This window comes from Argentina silus (genome assembly GCF_951799395.1).
Source record: "Argentina silus genome assembly, chromosome: 13".
Taxonomy (NCBI): domain Eukaryota; kingdom Metazoa; phylum Chordata; class Actinopteri; order Argentiniformes; family Argentinidae; genus Argentina; species Argentina silus.
Genome location: NC_139667.1, coordinates 16,317,638 through 16,337,857, shown reverse-complemented (window position 1 = coordinate 16,337,857; position 20,220 = coordinate 16,317,638). Strand labels below are relative to the sequence as shown.

Here is a 20,220-nt window from a genome sequence, read left to right as displayed (position 1 = left end):
AGGCTGCATCTCTAAAGGACAAGTGGGGCCTGGGCTACAAACCCAGCTACAACCGCTCCAAGAGCATCTCTGCAGCAGCAGGCAGGCCTCCACTCAAAAGGATGGAGCGCCAAAGGTAGACCACTGGAACACCCTGCGTCAGATCATTATATGGATGTGTGATGAAGTTAATTTTTAACTTTAACTTAATCTTCAACCATTCGTTGTAGTCAACAAAGAACATGAAATGTAACTTGGTCAAGATATCCCACTCCCACAACACATTATATTTGAGATATTTATGCTATATGAGTAAGGAAAGTGAGTGCAAAAATAGTGTGTTTTGCTCTACCCTGGAGACCAGATACAGGCGCTGAATTCTGACTCAACCCTGTTCCCCAAAGTGTGCACTTGTTTACTCCCCCTACTACATTGCATTGGTTTAAGGCAGCACCTAGGCTAGGTGGATTTTCCACCAAATGTAACTTTCAGTAAGGTGGGGAACGAGTGCACACCTCAGGAGCAAGGGAATATAATAGAATGGAGTAGTGCATGGCCCACAAGGGAAATTGTTTACCACAGCACCATACACATTAAACAAAAAACTGAATCGGAATTCAGCACACGTGTTGATGTAAGAGAGGGATGAGGTGTGATGGAAGTGAAAGGTGCTTGTCAAGTTTTGGTTGTTTTTCCTCTCCTCCCCTATTTAGTTCCAGGCTAGGAGACGTAGATGACTTACCTGACATCCGAGTGGACGCATCTTCTCCTGGACCCAGAGTCACTTTTAACATCCAGGACACGGTAACGAATACCAAAGCCGAAACCCAAACCCTATCCTCAGAAGGGTTAGAAAATACTGTACCATGTATGGGTGGTAGACAATACATGGTAGGGCTCAGCAACATGGCTAAAGAATAGGAGCCTACGCACAGCCACAATGCCATAACAAAGGCCAGTTGAGTGATCACAATTTGTTTTAAAACAATCGGCAAGGATTTATTTTATCATATCAACTGAAAATAATTACTTGTTGACATTTAGTTTGGCACTACTCTTACAGAACTGTTAAACTGGTGTTTACCTAGAAGTTACACAATAACAAATGTTAAGTAATTGGTTGAGAAAGTTAGTTTGTTGCACGTTACCAAGAGGTACTTAATGCTGCTTTTTTCAATTAACAGTCCAATTAATTTACAGTACTATTCTAAGAGCTGGGTAAAAGTTACAGCCAGAGGTAAAACAAGCCCTGTATTCAAGTATTGATATTGGACACTGGATTAGTTTATTTGCTGTCGTATCCTGTTTTGTTGTGGTGTTGTTGTTGAAATTGTGGCATAATCCATGTCCATCTATGTTTGTCACCATGACAGCTGTCCTCACCTGAGGCTGTCTGTGTCCCAACGTTGTGATATGTCATCTTAACATTTCAGGAATTGCAATTCATCAACAAATGTCCATATTTCGCTGTTGTTCAACTCGAAGTTTAGACAAATTGATTAATTTGTGTGTGTTGTTGATATAGCTAACACTAGGCTATATCACAAATGAATGTACATTTATCCCCATGCCTTATTTGCGTTACATGTTGGCGCAAGAGCAGCTCTATTTGTTTTTCCCTTGCCTCTGAAAGCAGCTTGCAGGAGAAGTTATTGTGACTTTTTGAGTACAATGTCTCCTCCTAAAGATGCAGTTTTGCCATGCTGGATGAGTTCTATTGATCTGTTTTTTGTTCAATTGAAGATTAATTATCAGGCCTTGGACTCTGCAAACCAACCTGTCAGTCCAGGAGAGGTGTTCAAGGTATTTGTGAAAGAAACAACAACAAAAAAAGATCGAACAAATGAAAATACTGAAAGAAAAACAGATTTTCCTCCTACTTCTTCTAAATCAGCAAAAAACTGATTTGTTTAAAAACATGCAAATTCAAAACAGGATGGTGAAATGGGAGTATTTAACAGCTCTTATTCTGTTTATGTTCATCAGTGATTGATTCCCACATACTATATGTTGCTGCCAGCCATGCCAGCTTTTGTGGCTAGAGATTAGCTAACCAACGGCACTCTAGTTGATGTTGCAGTCACTCTCAAGGGCTGTATTCACTCAGACAACTCAAATAGCAATGCTTTATTCATAGTATTTGCTAAGCTGGTTGAGTTTGCTAATTGCAATACAAATTGTAACTTTTAGCCTGCGTGCTATACATTTTTGCTTCTGATGTATAGCATAATATTACATTTTCCTGTATTGAGACTTTTGATTGGTTGAATTCATAATTTAATGTTCCAACAATTCCCACATTCCCACCCTGTTATGGAATTGCATGTCGTTCCAAATCAACTTCCTTCAGCCGCAGGTTTTCCTAGCAGCAGCAGCTATGCACGGTCAACCCCAGTGTCTATGACTCAGAACCCCTTTGAATGTATTGTTCGCAACTTTCTCTATGACGTGGAAAACCCTTGAATAACTTTTCCTCAAAGCCCATAGATTGTATGGGGGACCCAGAATGACTTGAGTCTTGGTTGGTAGACGTTTTAGTAAACCTTGATGTCTATGTTCTTAGACAGAGTTGTTTTGCCCCTATGACTGCTAACACTGGCAGAACGGTAAACTGTAACGACATTGACCAAACAGTCAGACTGCAACGTCGACCGTGCTTCCTGACGAACAAGCTCTCAGACCGCACGGACAATCATAAAATACATGTGGCCGACATATGGCCATATGACAAAGCCCAAAGACTGCATATTCAACTCCAGCATCTTTTGTGACTTTTGTTATCGTTAGGGATTCAGTCCACCAGTGAAAGCTCCTGACCAGCTATCCAGCCAAAAAAAAAAAGCCAGTCCTTAAAGGTATACTCAGCGATATGACGTTACCGGGGAAGTGAAGTGACTTCAATGATATTTCAGCTTCATCCAAGCAAGACGTTTCACTTCTTAGTGATTCCGGAAGTGCACAAACACGGCAATACAGCATGAAAGCTGGCTAATTGTCTCTGCTAGAAGTCGCCCCGCTATTTCATGGCTGCGCAATATCGCTGAGTCAACCTTTGAGTTATGATGGCCTTAAAGAGAGAGTTTACTTTTTTACATACCAATGATGTTGGTTCATCCAGACAATGTTTAAATTCATTGAATAGTTATTACGCAAAGTAAGCCGTTAGCACGCTAGCTTTTCCCTAGTGTTTTGCTAGAATTGCTCAAAATGTTAACTGGGAGATGCAGTACATGGCTCGGTTGCTGTTCCCTACCGTCCCCATTAGCATTTGTTAAAAATGTCTGATCTCTGGGAGATTATGTACATTGCTAAATAACTACTGAATGTATTTATAATTATTTTATTTTTTTTAAACTGTCTGGATGAACGGATAACACCACAGGTAAGGTAAAACCGAAAAAGAGTGAACTATCCCTTAGACCCCTTTTACATCTAAACCTTGGTAGAGCTTCTGCCTCAAAAGTTATGGGGTCAAAACTGACTTACTGACACTTAGTTGACTCTTACCTAAAACCTCTAATGAACATTGGGGACTTTATCTTTACCTACTTATTCATTCTCGCAATCTGGCTTTCTCAAATATGAGCTGTATACTTGAGTTATGTGGGTGTGGTGGTGGCTTGGACAGGAATCATCATTAGCCTGCCTATGTGATAACCTAACCCTATGTGTGGGTTCTAATACTTTGGAATAGGGGTCTATATAAGACTTTCAAAGTGATGCACAACACACTTGTTACTTAAGCATTCATGAATGCTTCGGTCAACATCCAGAAGCTGAAATGTCACTGCATACCATTTTGCACAATATTTTGACACATAGTGACAAGCATTTATTGCAGTGCTTATGAAGATGTTATGAATTTGTTGTAGTCCATATTTAGGGCTTGTCCACAATGGTATCAGAAATTATTTAGTAAAGAGCTGTAATGCTGTTCCTTTTGGAGGTTGTTGACTAGGCTATTTGTCTTTGTTTGGGGTCTTAATGTTGTCTTATGTTTTTGGGGTATAGCGTATCAGCTTTGCTTACTGTCCTGAGATCAGGTCTGCTGCAGTGTCCTGCTGATGAGGTGTCTTCTTCCTAACATCCTCCCCTTCATCTTCTTCATCTCTCCTTCCGTCTCTCTCTCTGTCTTCTCACAGAACCGTGCATGGAAATAAACTATAAGCAGATAGCATATTGTATAACAGGACTTAATAGCTTCTAGAACATAAACATCTGAACAAAATATTTGAGCAATTGGACATTGTTCTAAAAACCTCAACAAATTACAAATTAAGACATATGAGGTGTGTAAACACACTGGACATGTAACACGTCAAGTTTACAGTTCCTTTTTCCAGAATGCTACCTGTTTCAGAGTTGAGAGCACTTTTAAGATTGTTTCCTTTCCCGATTTGAGACTCTCTAACTCTGCCTCCCCCTCTGAACTCTCCCCACCCGCTCTGTTGCCGTGAAGTTTCCGGAGGAGACAGAGATGGACCTGTTATCCGTCACCATTGACGAACCTCTCCACCCTCATCATCATCATCTTCATGACTTCCCATCCGTTAGCGAAGAGCACTACTCAGTGTTCAGTGCCCCCACCACCCCAGCCGTCTTCTCACCCGCCATTCCCTTCCAGCACGACGACATGCGGCGTGATGAGCTCTCCTCATCATCATCCGAGGACTCGGACAAGGAGGAGGAGTTTGATCGGGACAGGCCACCCAGCTACTTCCGAAGGCCTGTGTAAGTTGTCCCTTTTTAATCCTTTCTTTCAAACATTTTATTTTAGCCTTGATGTATACAATACCTGGGCGAAATGCATATTTGAATGTTTGAGAAACATGAGGTTTGCTTGATTTCCTTGTTAGGCACAATGGAAGTCCTGGAATAGTCTCAGAAGTGCAAAATCATGTACACCTCAAGTTTTTCAATTATTTACCCAGGTCTGATAGATACAATACCCTCACAGTACACTCATTACGCTCACACTATGTAAGGCTGAATATTAAATTGTGAACCCTTGTCATCCTTTTAGGCGAGTTCCTTAATTCCCAAGTCCTTCTTGGCCCATCTCTGTTCATAATGTTCATGCCATCACCCTTATTAATCAAATCTCCATTTGCTCTTGGTCTAATTTCCCCCTCCTCTCATAGGCAAGCACCGCATCGGAAGGCTTCAGGCTTCGCCGCCGTCAGCCAGCTGTTCAGCGAGCGCTGGCCTGGCACGCCCACCAACCGGAGCTTCATGAGTGCGGCCACTGAGAGGAATATTGACTTTGAGCTAGATGTGAGAGTGGAGATTGATAGTGGCAAGTGTGTCCTGCACCCCACCACCCAGCAGCCTGAGCACGAGGACATCTCCATCAGAAGGTACAGTATTGTACTCTACCTAATTGTAGTTTACCAAGTGTAATTGTGGTTTATAGTCTGGAATAATTGTTTGTGTTATTATGTCAATTATTTTATATTGATATGTTTGTTGTAGTGTCTGTTTATTATTATTTTGGAACAAGAGCCTCATAGATATCTTAATAGCAAGCTTAGATTTAATTCCTGGTCTATTTTTGTATAAATAAAAAAAAACTGAGACTATTCCAGGAAGTAAATGCTATGCTAGCTACTAGGATATCTATGAGGTTTGTGTGCACAAAGTAATGATCTTTTGGGACCATATCAATGGTGAGCTGACAATAAATATGCCCAAAAATATATTTTTGTGTAAAATTCCTCCAATATTCCAAAATATTGTTACTACGTCTTGTAGGAGTTGTGACCGCAGCTCAAGGAGTCTAGACCAGGAGTCGCCCCCAAAGAAGAAGAAGCTCCAGCCTACCTACACCTCTACCACCCATCTCCTCGCCGGGAAGAAGGTGCCTTCCTCTCTCCAGACCAAATCCAGCGACCTGGAGACCACTATCTTCTACATTCCAGGAGTAGATGTAAAGGTCAGTTAGGGTTTCCAGTTTCCACAAGTCTGTTATGTTATGTCATGTAGTCCCACCCATTTCACTACAGTACATGGAACTCCCCATGCTGTCACAAAAGCAATGGATGGGAAAGATGGAGACATTTTAAAATCTTTGTTGAGGACTCATCAATGGAGTTGAGAAAGTGTAACCATTTGCCCAATGTGTAACCTAGTTTTCCTTTCTTCTTGTCTTAACAACAGTTGCACTACAATTCCAAGACCCAGAAGACTGAGTCTCCCAACACCTCACGCGGATCCTCCCTCCCCCGCACCCTCTCCAAAGAGTCCAAGCTGTATGGTATGAAAGATTGCGGCCCTCCCAATGCTGTCCAAAGCAAGACTAACTCGCTCCTTCCTCCCCTACCCCCACCTCTACCATCAGGTACTGAGAGTTATCATCCTACCTGCATGCCCTTCGACCTTCTGTGTATACCTACTATAGGTTATAGGTTACTAAATCTATCTATCCATCCAATCCATCTAATGCATACCTGAGTCAAGATATTTGTTGATTAAAACACAATTGATATACCTAAAGCATTTTACCAAAAAAAAAAGTTTATTTCTCATCAGTCCACCATTGATATGGTCCCGAAACATAATTATTTTGCAGAACCTCATAGATATCCTAATAGCAAGCTTTACATTTACTTATAGTGATGTGTTAATCAGTGAGACTATTTTAGGAAGTAAATCTGAGCTCACAACTAGGATATCTGAGGTTTTTATGTACAAAGTAATTTGCGGACCATATCCATGAACTACTTTTAACTGATTTAATGAATCTGTCAATCATTTTCATGTTTTTATCCAGCAAATGTTTTGGTTACATGACCTTGAAACTAGAAAGGACCTGTGTGGTTGAAATGCAGTCGGTATTTAGTTTGGAAATGTTTGCAGAAACATGAACATGGAAATGAACCAGCCAGCGGAGACACTCACATTTCACATGAAAGAGTGCTTTACCAGCAGCTGTGCATTCATTCTGTGATAGAAAACCCTCTCACGGATACCCTACGCTACGCCATTCACAAGCCCCATTATCTCACTAAACTACCCGCCAGCTCTGTGTTGTGAAGCCGTGTCTGTCCCAGAGGGCGAGGGTGCACACTTGGGTTGCGTGACTGGCTATACACAGTTGAAACTTCTTCCGCTAAACCCAAAGTTTCAAACAAATTCCCAAATTCCCCAAACAATACTCAGACAAGGCTGTAATGTCCAACAGGACATTTACTAGGAAAAATCATCAGAATACATGTTAAAAACTTTTTTCCACACAAAGCTTTTTTGCATATTGTAGGTTGGCTTTCAGCACTGACAAATGCTTGCTTGCAGCTCAGGCAGTAGGTAGCCAATGAGCAAGTTGCCAGTTACACACCCACAGCAAGTGGTAGACACCCAGGAACGTCCCAAACATTTTGGAAAAGGGAATTCAGGCAGAAGGGCAAGGTCTTGGCATGGCACGCACTGTCACAGACTGCAAATGCATCATAAGTTATGATTCAGCATGGTTATTTAGTGACACAATGGGGAAAAAGCTACATATTGCATCTTTAAGGTTGAGTTTGATTTTATTCAGTTTCAGATACTCGCAATTTATAGTGTTGGGTACATATTGTACCGACAAAAAGGACCATATTCACTAAGCACTGCTGCAAAGTTATTTTCCAGAGGACATAAAACACAAATATGGAACAGAAAAGCCACATAAAGCTTAAATTAATGAATAAGTAGCCAAGTTTGAATGCAAAGAGACATTTTCTTCACAATTAAACATTAGTTGTTGCGTTTCGAAGTACTACACTTTTGAGTGGGAATGGTGTGGATGTAGTGAGGGCTTTCTATGTAACCCTGGGGAACTCCCTGTGTCTCCTCTGCAGCCAAAGGCAAGGGCAGTGGTGGGGTGAAGACAGCAAAGCTGTACGCCTGGGTGGCCCTCCAGACCCTGCCAGAGGAAATGGTCATCAGCCCCTGTCTGCTCGACTTCCTGGAGAAGGCGTTAGAGACCATTCCCATCACCCCTGTGGAGAGGAACTGTACGTGCCTGTGTGCGTGTGCGTGTGTGTGTGTGTGTTGCTAACTGTGTATATACACCATCCCCTGTGTATTTACAATGTGTGTGCCTCTCTTTAGCTCTAAACTCCCAGGAGGAGGACATGGGCCAGTTTGAGCCAGTGGAGCCCCTTGAGGAGTCCACTACCTCACTGGTGTCCTCATCCACCTCAGCCTACTCCTCCTTCCCTGTAGACGTGGTAGTCTACGTGAGAGTACAGGTACCTATTATGCTTATCAGCCTTTCCTCACCTCACTGCACACAGGGCCTGTTAGAAGTCATACCACACACAGTCACATTATGGATAAAGAGAATGTGTTCAAGGCAACACTACATTTGTATACCTGTAATTCATGTTTTTTTTCAAATGACAGTGTTTACATTTGAATCTCTAGACATCACAATCATATTTATATCATCCAGCATAACACTGATAACATTTTTTTATTTTATTTTAATTTTTTAATAAATGTCCATCATTGTCTACAGCCCTCCCAGATTCGCTTCAGCTGCCTGCCCATGTCCAGAGTGGAGTGTATGCTCAAACTCCCATCTCTTGACCTCGTCTTCTCCTCCAACCGCGGCGAACTGGAGACCCCCACCAGCACCCACCCAACCGATGTACCGCACCCGCCCTCCTCTACCCCCCCAGCCCAACACATTCTCAAACCACTCCCCAGCAAAGGTATGGACTTCAAAGCCAGGACTTGACACGCAATGAATACAAATTTAAGTTACACTATCATCAACAATCAAAAAACATTGTGTTAATTGAATTGTTCTTGAAGAGGTGTGCTCAACAAGTTTTGAGACTCTTTAGAGAATGTATTCAGTTTGACACTAATTTCTTAACGACTCAATCTTACAGAGCCTTAAAGTTGTTGAATATGATCACCTGTCCAGAATTAGCCACATATTTGATCTGAAGTTAACTAACCAGAGTTAGTCCAAATATTGTATCTTCTCCAAAGATCGACTATGGTATGAGCTCTACTTTGTTTTCTGGTCCATGGTGAGTCCCACTGTGTCATGTTTTCATCAGATCTGTAATGGAGAAATAAAATGGTCCCACTCTCCATGAAGAATTCTTTGTTTTGATTGGCTAGCTGTCTTTTGTCCCGCCTATCCTTAATTTTTATTAGTTTTTCCACACATCCGCATCTTGGACAACCAAGATATTTCCCAATTTGAAGATAACATTATGGCTAAAGTAAGGAATTAGTTATGGATAGGGCTAGGGTTAAAGTTAGTTAGGTTGGGTAAGGAAAGTGGTTAGAAATGATGTGTGTTTTTTAGCCCACAGTGAAACTAATTATGCCTCCCTGTATCTCCAGGTCCTTCTCCGGGGCTGGGTAGCCCTCTGGGACGGAGCCGTCACAGCAGCAGCCAGTCAGACTTGACCGGCCCGCCCGGCAACTCCTCAGGCCTCAGCTTCACCGCCTGCATGTCCGACTTTTCCCTCTACGTCTTTCATCCCTATGGGGCAGGGAAACAGAAATCGGCCGTCACAGGGTTGCCCCCAGGACCAGGACCTCTAGGTAATGCTTACGCATGAGAGCGTGTTCTTTGTTGTTCTCTCCTTTGGCATTTCCACTGATCTGATGCAATCAGAATAGCTGAAAGTTATCCTGCTTTGACTTGTATAATTCTGTCAGATGATCTGGCACATTTACAGAACCTTGATCCATGTTGACCAGTAGAGAAAGCAACAAAGTACAAAAGTAACACTGAGAACCTTACTAAAACAGGGTTAACAAGGTTTATCATTTCTAAATGTAAAATAAATCTACTGTAAACGAACCAACAAATAGGGCTGTGACGGTTAGAGTTAGACGAGGACGACCGTGAAAGAAAAAAAAAGACTGTCAAAACTGTTGAAATACATACAAGAAAATGTGGATTTTTCTTTTCATGTAGATATACTTTACCTAATAGCATGAGTGTAAAATATTTATTATTAACGATTGTTTTGCGACAATAATCTGTCTATCAAACTGTTTCGTATTTTGAGGGAGAGAGAGTTGCGCACGCCCTATCACTTTGAAGCTCTAGCATGCTAGATACGAGGGAGGAGGAGGTGAAAGGGCCAGCAAAGCACTGCCCCCTCTACCGATGAGAGTGTGCTGTCACTGAAATTATGTCCAAGATTACCTACAAGAAGAGTTGCTGGACTTTAATGATCCCCTGGCATGGTGGCGTGACAACCAGGGTCACTTTCTTTTGATGGCGAAGCAAGACCACAGCCTCAGAGAGAGTTTTTAGTACAGCAGGGGAACATTGTTACCCCTGTCTGGTTTTGCCTCAAGCCGGACAACGTAAATATGCTTGTGTTCCTGGCACGGAACTTAAAGAATGAGGCCTAATAATAGACTGAACAAAGTTCTTATAGTTTGCCTATTTTGCTATTAAGTAGCACGTGTTAATTTTGCTCTTTTAGCCTGTTATTTAAAAAGACACGCACAACAGTCTATTTGCACTGACTGCGGTAAGCTTAGCATGTCTTTTGTATTTTTCTATTCATCAAGCGGCACCTGCCTGTTGTTATTTTTTTTGCATAGACTATTAAAAAGCAATATTTCTGTTCCATGCATTCATATGGCAGGCTGTTTTGTTAAATATGTGTGCACTTTATTTCATGCCTGATGTTCTTGCTTTCTGTTGAATCAATAAATAGATCTTAACAATTATTTGCATGACAACAGACGGTTACCCAAAATTCCATGACCGTCACAGCCCTACCAACAAAATATACATTATACAAGGCCTCAATAAAAGTGTTATGTCTGACATTTATAAATGTATAATGTGCAAATTATAATGTCTGTGTTCATACAGTTTTAGTTCACCTTTATTTTACCAGTCAAGTTGACCTGAGAACAAGTCTCATTTGCAACGACCTGGGGAATAGTTGCAGGTGAGAGAAGAGGGGATGAAGTAGCCAATTGAAAATGGGGACGATTAGTTGGCCATTATAGTACAAGGGCCAGATTGGAAATTTAGCCAGGACACCGCCATTAACACTTCCGATAAGTACCATGGTATCTTTAACGACTCAGGCTTAATGTCTCATCTGAAAGACGGCAACCTCTGTAAGGCAGTTGCCCCATTGTGGTCCCAATGTCATCTTCTGGTCCTCCAACACCACTTCCAATAGCCTGTTTTGGGCCCCCATCCAAGGATCGACTAAGGCATACCCTGCTTAGCTTCCCAGACAAGGCAGCAGAGGGATGCAGGGTGTTGTGGCTGCTGGCAGTTACTGTACTGTTTTTGTCATTGCTGTGTGACATATCTAAGACATATCCTCTTAGGGACAATTTCTCTTAATTCTATAATCCCCCCTTTCTTTTTCTTTTTTGCTGTAAAGGCACAGTGGATGAGGAGCCCTCGTCTGTGACAGGGAGGAAGGACTCTCTCAGCATCAACCTGGAGTTTGTAAAGGTCAGCCTGTCCAGGATGAGACGCACCGGAGGCCCCACCTTCATTGAGAGCTTCGTCCCCGGCAAGGGGGGCAAGATGGACACCACCCTCATCAATATCTCAGGTGCCTCTTCTGATCTGCCATAAGAAGGAGCAAATTAACACTGGTTAAATTCTGAGCGAGGTGGTTTAAAGCCTTATGTCTCTCTCCCTCTCCTCAGCTGTGTGCGACATTGGCTCGGCCTCCTTCAAGTACGACATGAGGCGTTTAAGTGAGATCCTGGCCTTCCCCAGAGCATGGTACCGCAGGAGCATCGCCCGGCGCCTCTTCCTGGGTGACCAGACCATCAACATGCCAGGTGACACCACCTTTAAAGTCTGTCCATTTTTGTTGTCTCTTTAACAGCATTCTTCTTGAAAATACTCTTTCAACATAAAGGAAGGAAGGAAAATAAAGGGTGTGTCCAAAGTGCTAGGAAAAGTGTAGCCAAACAATCTCAGGTTGATCTTAAAAGGATAGTAAAACAAACAAAACATTTTCATAAGTGGTCTAATGTAGAGATTAATCCACATACTACAACATTTGTTTTATACATCCAGCTACTGAACATGCCTAAATCCAAAATGAATGGAAAAGATGTTTCCACAAACATATTTACTGACCTCTCACAGTGTTTATCCCCCTAGATATGTTGACCTGTTTTAATGACCTGTTTAGCTGTTAATGGTGTCCCCTTTAGTAAACACTCTTCCAAATCCTAGCTGACATTTCAAAACACAACCTTTACTCTCACCTTACCGCCCCACAGCCTCGGGCCCAGCCACCCCAGACTCTGTGGAGAACATGACCCAGCACCTGTCCCCTGAGTCCAGCCGCAAGGCCTATTGGAGGACCTGGGACGGCAGCACTGGAGGACACCCCATACCCCAGTCCCCTAATGTGTTCACCGACCATTCCAGCGGCTCCCCTGGGGGCCTGTCCCACCTCAAGTCCCCGGCCCCTGGCCGCACCAGGAGTGTCTCAGATTCATCTGCTCCCAGGAGAGGTAGTCCTGCACTCTTAATAAAGGAACAACACTAAACTATTTCAGTACTGTTCATTTGGATGGATCCACATGACAATGATGATGCAAATAATAATACTATTTCCATCACGAATGGAGTTCACAAGCACGTTTTGCAATTCAAGTCTCATATTTGTATTATCACCACTTTCACAGAGAATACCTCTTGTGAAGACAGTGTTTAAGACATTTCCCCTTGTTCGAACTGGAATTAACACACAGATTGTTCATAACTATGACACTGACTTAGCCTAAAATGCCTTGTATAGAGATTTTGATACATACCCCCTTGACTGTGGGAAGCGTGCAGTTACACAGTATTACACAGTATTCCCTCTCTCTCAGATTCTGTGACCAAGACCTCCACACCGGCCTTCAATAAGAACGGCAAGGCAGCCGGCCCGCAGGGGACGCCGTGGGAGACTCTGGTGGTGTTCGCCATCAATCTGAAACAGCTCAACGTCCAGATGAACATGAGCAACGTCATGGGAAACAACACGTAGGTGTCCCTCCCCCCAACTAGAGCCAGACCGATACTGGATTCGATAACGATTCTTGGGGGGCAAAATTCCCTGATAACCAAAGTAGTAAATATTGCTCAGCACCTATGCACAGCACCTACCAACTACACACACAGATAGACCACCATTGACACAGTAACCAATTTTCAAACAGCATCATTACAAACATTTCACACAGACAGGAAACTGATAATACTTTTTTTTTTTTTAAATCTGTTTTCATACAAAGCAGATATCGAGTATTCATGAGGAGGTGGGTAAGACACAATTTCCCTTCCTCTTTTTTTTTCTCTAGCTGGACCACAAGTGGGCTGAAGAGTCAGGGTCGACTTTCGGTGGGTAGTAACCGCGACAGAGAGATCAGCATGTCGGTGGGCCTGGGCCGGTCCAAACTGGACTCCAAAGGCGGAGTGGTGGGTGGCAACATTGACGTCAACACCCTGGAGATGGTCTGTAAGTACTTCAGCAGTTCACAGTAATGAATATATGTGACAATTCACCAAATCACCTCAGATTTATTAAAAACCCCACAGAAAAATCGTTCACATTTAAGTGTCAATACAACAAATTCCATTGTTTTGCATAAGAAATACAAGTGAAACTGAGGTCTTAGCATACCTGATAACAAAGTACTCTAATATTAAAAATACCATAAGTAATTTGCACCCAAAAATATATATGACATGCATACTGTATACTGACCTTAATGGAACATATAGCATCCTCGAAGAACGACATTGGACCTTTCAGATCGCTCTACCACTACTGCTAATCACCGTTTGTTCGTGTTAGCACACATCTCGGAGCATCCCAACCAGCAGCCCAGCCACAAGATCCAGATCACCATGGGCTCAACAGAGGCACGTGTAGACTACATGGGCTCCAGCATCCTCATGGGGATCTTCAGCAACGCTGACCTGAAGCTCCAGGACGAGTGGAAGGTCAACCTATGTACCATGGAAGCCAGCCTTTCAGAGAAAAGGTACGATGACACTAGACAGACCATTAGAGAAAAGTTTGAGGTTGTTGCCCAGTGAAGGCTAGCCAACCAGAAACAGGTATAGGCTATCTTACGTATTTGTGAAGAAGGTGTAGCTCGCGGTCAAAGTATAGAAATGTTCAGCTTGAAGATAAACCATTTAATGTCGACCAATATGGTTTCATATTGGCTTGTTACATCTCTGTCTCGGTCTGTCTCATGACACATGACTGATCTTTCTCTTCCTCTCCCTCCACCCAGTGAGATCTTTGTCCATGGGGACCTGCAGTGGGACATCTTCCAGGTGATTATCTCCCGCTCCACCACACCGGACCTCATCAAGATCGGCATGAAGCTCCAGGAGTTTTTTACTCAGCAGTTTGACACCAGCAAGCGGGCTCTGTCCACCTGGGGCCCAGTTCCCTACCTGCCGCCCAAGGCCCCTGTCATCAACATCGAGAAAGGAGCCACAGAGCTCTGTAAGCTTCCCTTCTGCTTAAAGCCACTGTCACTTTTCTGAAATTCTAAATAATGAACAATACCCCTTGCTTATGATTATGACTTCTAAATGAGAGAAGAATAACTAATCATATCATAACCAAAACAACAAGAAACTCTCTCTCTCTCACATCAGATATGGATGCGGCCCACCACCGCCACTGGCCTGGGGTACTGAAGGTCATCGCTGGGTGCCACATCTCCCTCTTCCAGATGCCCCTCCCAGAGGATGCCGTGCAGCTGGGCGGCTCCATGAGTCTCCATGGCAACCACATGACCCTGGCCTGCTTCCATGGGCCCAACTTCCGCTCCAAGTCCTGGGCACTGTTCCACCTGGAGGAGCCCAACATAGCCTTCTGGACTGAGGCTCAGAAGATATTGGAGGACGGTAAGGCCCTCATGCAACCTGTGGTTGACTATCGCAAACAAATAAGCATTCAAGAAAGCTCTCATTTCAATCATGTGAAATACGTGAACTGAATACATCGACGTGAGCAGAAAAATAACGACACGAACTGCGCTCTTTGCGTTGTGAGCATGCTGTGTCCATATAGCCTACTGCTGAAATCTGCAGAATCAACTGAGAAACATTATATCGCAATGAGTTAATTAATATGCAATCTCATGATCTCAAATAAAACCCCTTATTTGATGTAATGTGGTCTAGGGCACTCAGAACAGATTTCCCACATAGGCTATGGGTCGATAAAAGTGGCATTGCTCCCTCTACACAAATTCAACATGAATAATGGCATGTCCCTAGTTATGACATTTGATCATTCAATATTTTTTTTCACTAGCAGATGTGTATTCATTCAGGTTAATTTCATTGATCTGAATCATTGAGATGTCACAGAATTTCTATTTTCTATTCAATAAGGCTCCAACGATGACTCCACCTACATTGTGCAGACGTTGGATTTCCACCTCGGTCACAACACCATGGTAACCAAACCTTGCGGTGCGCTAGAAAGCCCCATGGCAACCATCACTAAAATCACCCGCCGCCGCCACGAAAACCCTCCGCATGGTGTAGCTACAGTCAAAGAGTGGTTCAACTACGTCACCGCCATGAGGAATGAAGGTAAGGATAGTGAATACACTCAATAATAAAATTGGGCACCATTTATTATTAACATGTTTTCCTGGTTTGACCCTGACCTTGGCTGTAGTTGATTAGCCATGACAGATTTTTGTTACATATTTTGCTAATAATGGCTTCCTTGACTTTCAGTGACACCTCTTTTCTATACTCATCAACAAACAATATTTAAATCTTGCTGATCAAAACACTGCAGGCAAAAAAATACACTAGATGTTGTATAACGGAGTACTTAGGAGTATGGAATCCACTTTTCTTCTAATGTATTGTGTCCCTCTGCTGTCTCCGTCCTCTCAGAGCTGAACCTGTTGCGGAATGTGGACGCTAACAACCCTGAGAGTGGCGCGGCCGCCAAGAACTCCAGCCTGCTCAGCAGCTTCCGCAGCTCGTCCACCTACAACCATGAGACGGAGACCATCTTCGCCTTGCCAAGGATGCAGCTGGACTTCAAGTCCATCCACGTACAGGATCCAGACGAACCCTGCTTAAGCGGTAGGACTGTAGTCATCCCTCCTATTAGTTGCAGTGACAGTCATTTTTTGCCCATTTGCCTATTTTTTTTGTTCCAGTTGAATTTCAGATCCAACTGTATATGAAGTTTAAAAGGTTTCAAAGGCTAATGAAAACTCTCATACAGAACTTCACCTCGAGCCAAACCAGTTGTTTTCACACCTGTTGATTGGGGCGACATTGTTCCCGATGATATTAATGACAGAATTCAGATATACTACTATTATTACTATTATTGGCTGCTCCTAATGTGGGTGCTTGTCGTGGGAAGGCACACATTTAGTAAATGTAACCAAAGGACGCAAGATAGAGTCCCAGTGTGAGCAAGGAAGCAATCCTGTGTTGTGGCAGCGTGTGAGGCCTGTTACAGTGGTGCCAGCTGACTTGGATCCGCAGTTGCGCTCAGCTCAATGGCTGGTGTCGCTGTGGAGTGAGTTTCGAGGGGTGAGTGTAACCAAGTTGAAGTGGTAAACTCACTCCTCAAGTTGAAATACCCCCACCAGCCCCACCAAATTGCGAGCTTTTCGGTGCCGTACCTTTTTAAAGAGATGCTACAGGATTGTTGTCGCTAATTCTTTACGTAAAATGTTGGCTTAAGTGTTGACTGTGGTTCACACGGTCACGTATGGTAACAACAGGAAGTCACCCAGTTCTGTAAAATGAAGTTGTGTTGCTTTGTATAGCGTTAAAGCATAGCATTGTAGTCCTACAGTTCTTCGGGGGAAGGCTGCATCACAACATTGTCCTCTGTTTCAGACTCCAACAGCAAGCCCAAGGTGGAGTGCAGTGTGGTGACTGAGTTCACCGACCACATCTGTGTCACCATGGACGCCGAACTCATCATGTTCCTCCATGACCTGGTGTCTGCCTACTTGAAGGAGAAAGAGAAAGGTCAGAACCACTACCATGCCCTCAAACTCACTACTCACTAGATATAGACAACAGACGTTTGTTTTCAATATGCAATGCAAGTCACTACGTCACAAACAGCAGAATGTAAACATAACTTGAGACACTCGTCATTCTTTGAGACAGACGTCACCGTTGTGATTGCTAGCAAAAAGTACATCTGAATGATAGCTAACAAACTAAATGCAGTGCCCTCCATAATTTTTAGTACAGTGAAGCATTTGTTCCTCTTTTGGGTTTAACCTCACAGTAATTGTTTGATTTCAAATCCAGACTTGTGGAGTATAAAGTAGAGATTCTCAGCTTTTAATTGAGGGTGTTTGTGTGCTTATTGGTTTCACCATTTAGAAATGATAAAAAATTGTATACATAGTCCCCCTATTTCATGGCACCAAAAGTATTGGGACAGATTAATATTATGTCAAAATTAAGCACTCATGTTTATAATTTGGAGACACATCCTTTGCATGCAATAACAGCCTGAAGGGCATTTCCTTTTTTCACCAAACCTTCCTCTTGGTACATCATAATATTTGTCTTATCTGTCCTCAAGACTATTTTTCAGAACTCTGCAGGCTCTTTAAGGTACTTTTTAGCAGCTGAATTGTCCCAATACTTCTGGTGCCCTGAAATAGGGGGACTGTATAAAAAGTGTCATTTCTAAATGGTGAAACCAATTTGTACATAAATACCCTCAAATATCAGATGAGAATTTATACTTTGATTTGAACTACAAATCTTGAAGAGTCAAAACAAGAAGAAATTGCTTCACTGTCCCAATAATTATGGAGGGCACTATGTTCTGATTTGGTTTTGGTTTACTAAGCTTGGAGGTAAGGGAAATTGAGTAATTTACTGGAATGTACCGTTACTACAGTGCTGTTTTGCTATCAATCAGTTTGTGACGTATTGACTTTCATAGCGTATTAAAGGTACAGTCTAGAAGTCTTGGGTATACAAGTTTCTCATAAAAATTTATATTGCGTCTCTCTCTCTCTCTCTCTCTCTTTTCATAGCTCTTTTTGCGCCCCGGATCTTTACAACTCGACCTGGCCAGAAGAGCCCAACGGCCCTGCACGACGAGAACTCCACAGACAAGAACTCCACAGACAAGAACCAGGAAGACGGCATCAACTACACAACAGTGGACTGGAGGGAGTTCATGTGCAACACCTGGCACCTGGAGCCTACGCTGAGGTAAGACACTCAACCCAAAAGCTCAAAGAAACAAATCCTAGTTTAAAGATACAACTAGCCATTTGTTTTACTCCTAGGATATAGAGTGGGAGAAATAAGTATCAACAATTATTTTAATTCAACATATTTCCATTGCAGATATTCACATAAAATTTAGACCAGACATTGGTATTAACTCAATAAAACTACACAGCTAAAGAAATTGTAACATTCCAATCCATAAAAGCAAAGGGAGTGTAACGGGAGGATAGACAGTGTTGAATTCTAAAGCATTAAAAGATAGCGAGATTTTATAAATTGAAAATTGCATGGCCCTTCCCTCGACTGATTAAAAAACACATTAAATGAATTTCCTCAGGCTCATCTCCTGGACAGGACGGAAGATCGACCCCGTTGGCGTGGACTACATTCTGCAGAAACTGGGCTTCCACCATGCAAGGACTACAATCCCCAAATGGCTGCAGAGGGGAGTGATGGACCCCCTGGACAAGGTCCTCTCTGTCCTCATCAAGAAACTGGGCACGGCACTACAGGACGAGAAAGAGAAGAAAGGGCGAGATAAGGAAGAGCTTAAAACTCAAACACAACACTGATAACCTTTATAACAGACATTTTGAAGCTGGAAGTCAGACTGTAAATTGTCAATGAACAACATCCCTGCTAACTGGAATACACTGGATATTTCCTCAACTCTGTACAGTGCATTCGTCATAGGCACACATTTATCTGTTAGGTCGTGTGAATTTCAGCATAGATGTTTACTGTGGTGCATGCCACTATGGGTTTTGACTGAAAGTTTTGCACCGTTGTTGTTTATGTATATTTTGAACAAAGTAGTAAAGTGAAGTCTTATCGCTGCTTAAAATGATGACCCTGCTGAAAAACAACAACATGGATTTTATTCTATACATATGGTAAGGCATTACAACAAACTAAGCAAAACGATCTGTGTTGCTTTCAAGGCTCATTGACATGTTATGGGAAATTACTTCTAAACTATTGCCTTTTCTTTATTTTCAATGAAACACATGGTAAATAGGCATGAATTTTACTTTTAGATGTCAGATTTTCTAAATTCTTCCCATTGGCAATGTTTTTTGGAGATAGTTCCTATGAATTAAAAACATTGGATGGCTAGAGGCACCACTTAAGTCAATCGTTAAGATGCAATGAAATTGTAAAGATTAACCCCACTTTTTTTTTTAAATCTCTATTTATTGTGAAATGTATAGTATACAAACCATGTTAGCTGGGTGTGTCAAGCCTGTTTTTTAATATGTGCAATAGACCAGTGTACACTTCATATAAAATAACTGTGAATTTCTTAAATGTGTTGGTTTCTTAACATAATAAAATCATTGCCATCCAATTTTACATCTGACTCTGTTGTGCTGTACTATTAATTAACTTGTTAACATGTTCAGGCTTTGAACCGAAGTTCACCCTGAGCAAGAATCATACAAGACCAACAGGCCTGTATGGAGGTGCACAACGTTTTTCACTCTTTTTTTTTGTATGACTTACTCCCCCACCAAGTTAGTTCCTACAGTTCACCAACCCCAAATCCAACCTGCACAGTTTTGGTAAGAGGGCATACTCCAGGCCTGCACCCAGGCTATGGAACTCACTCCCCTGATCCATCCGTAACTTCAATCCATAATCATCTTTCAGTTCTGCCTCAAAACCCGTTGTAGTTCTTGCTGTTTGTTTGTTTGTTGTTGTTGGGTTTTTTTCTGTTGTACCTATTTCTTCTTCTTAGAAAAGCACCATATAAATGTGATGTATTATTTTAATTATTTTTATAATGTGAGATCTTTTCAAGTTATCAAGTAAAAAACCAATGGGAAATAAAAGTATAAAAAAAGGGAATACACATTTAATCCCCTGCGTATGAGCCCATACATCAATCCAATTTACATGTATTCTTAAGACCGTGCAAAAAACAGGTAGTGATTTAATGACCAAAAAGTTTGAAGTCCCCTCTAAATGTAGTACTCTGGCTGCTTTACCCAAAACTACAGGGGTATTTTAACAAC

The 20,220-nt window shown here is 42.3% G+C and overlaps 1 protein-coding gene across 16 annotated transcripts in view; it reads left to right on the top strand.

The window, feature by feature from the left end:
* Window positions 1–19,558, top strand: part of kiaa1109 (KIAA1109) — a 67,744-nt gene extending 48,186 nt beyond the window's left edge. For 11 of the 16 annotated variants that reach the window (XM_083683653.1, XM_083683654.1, XM_083683655.1 and 8 more), the window contains 24 exons: window positions 3–115; window positions 693–783; window positions 1,723–1,782; window positions 4,439–4,710; window positions 5,121–5,336; window positions 5,731–5,911; window positions 6,136–6,316; window positions 7,815–7,970; window positions 8,068–8,207; window positions 8,477–8,672; window positions 9,322–9,525; window positions 11,352–11,528; window positions 11,626–11,763; window positions 12,214–12,450; window positions 12,814–12,967; window positions 13,285–13,442; window positions 13,782–13,971; window positions 14,230–14,447; window positions 14,603–14,854; window positions 15,347–15,550; window positions 15,866–16,060; window positions 16,835–16,969; window positions 18,004–18,184; window positions 18,543–19,558. In XM_083683653.1, the coding sequence (XP_083539779.1) occupies window positions 3–115; window positions 693–783; window positions 1,723–1,782; window positions 4,439–4,710; window positions 5,121–5,336; window positions 5,731–5,911; window positions 6,136–6,316; window positions 7,815–7,970; window positions 8,068–8,207; window positions 8,477–8,672; window positions 9,322–9,525; window positions 11,352–11,528; window positions 11,626–11,763; window positions 12,214–12,450; window positions 12,814–12,967; window positions 13,285–13,442; window positions 13,782–13,971; window positions 14,230–14,447; window positions 14,603–14,854; window positions 15,347–15,550; window positions 15,866–16,060; window positions 16,835–16,969; window positions 18,004–18,184; window positions 18,543–18,777 (4,284 nt within the window). In that variant the 3' untranslated portion in view covers window positions 18,778–19,558. The remainder of the gene's footprint in view (window positions 1–2; window positions 116–692; window positions 784–1,722; window positions 1,783–4,438; window positions 4,711–5,120; window positions 5,337–5,730; window positions 5,912–6,135; window positions 6,317–7,814; window positions 7,971–8,067; window positions 8,208–8,476; window positions 8,673–9,321; window positions 9,526–11,351; window positions 11,529–11,625; window positions 11,764–12,213; window positions 12,451–12,813; window positions 12,968–13,284; window positions 13,443–13,781; window positions 13,972–14,229; window positions 14,448–14,602; window positions 14,855–15,346; window positions 15,551–15,865; window positions 16,061–16,834; window positions 16,970–18,003; window positions 18,185–18,542) is intronic. The other 5 variants (XM_083683650.1, XM_083683656.1, XM_083683646.1 and 2 more) reach the window with 4 other exon arrangements.
* The last annotated feature ends 662 nt before the right edge of the window (window positions 19,559–20,220 follow it).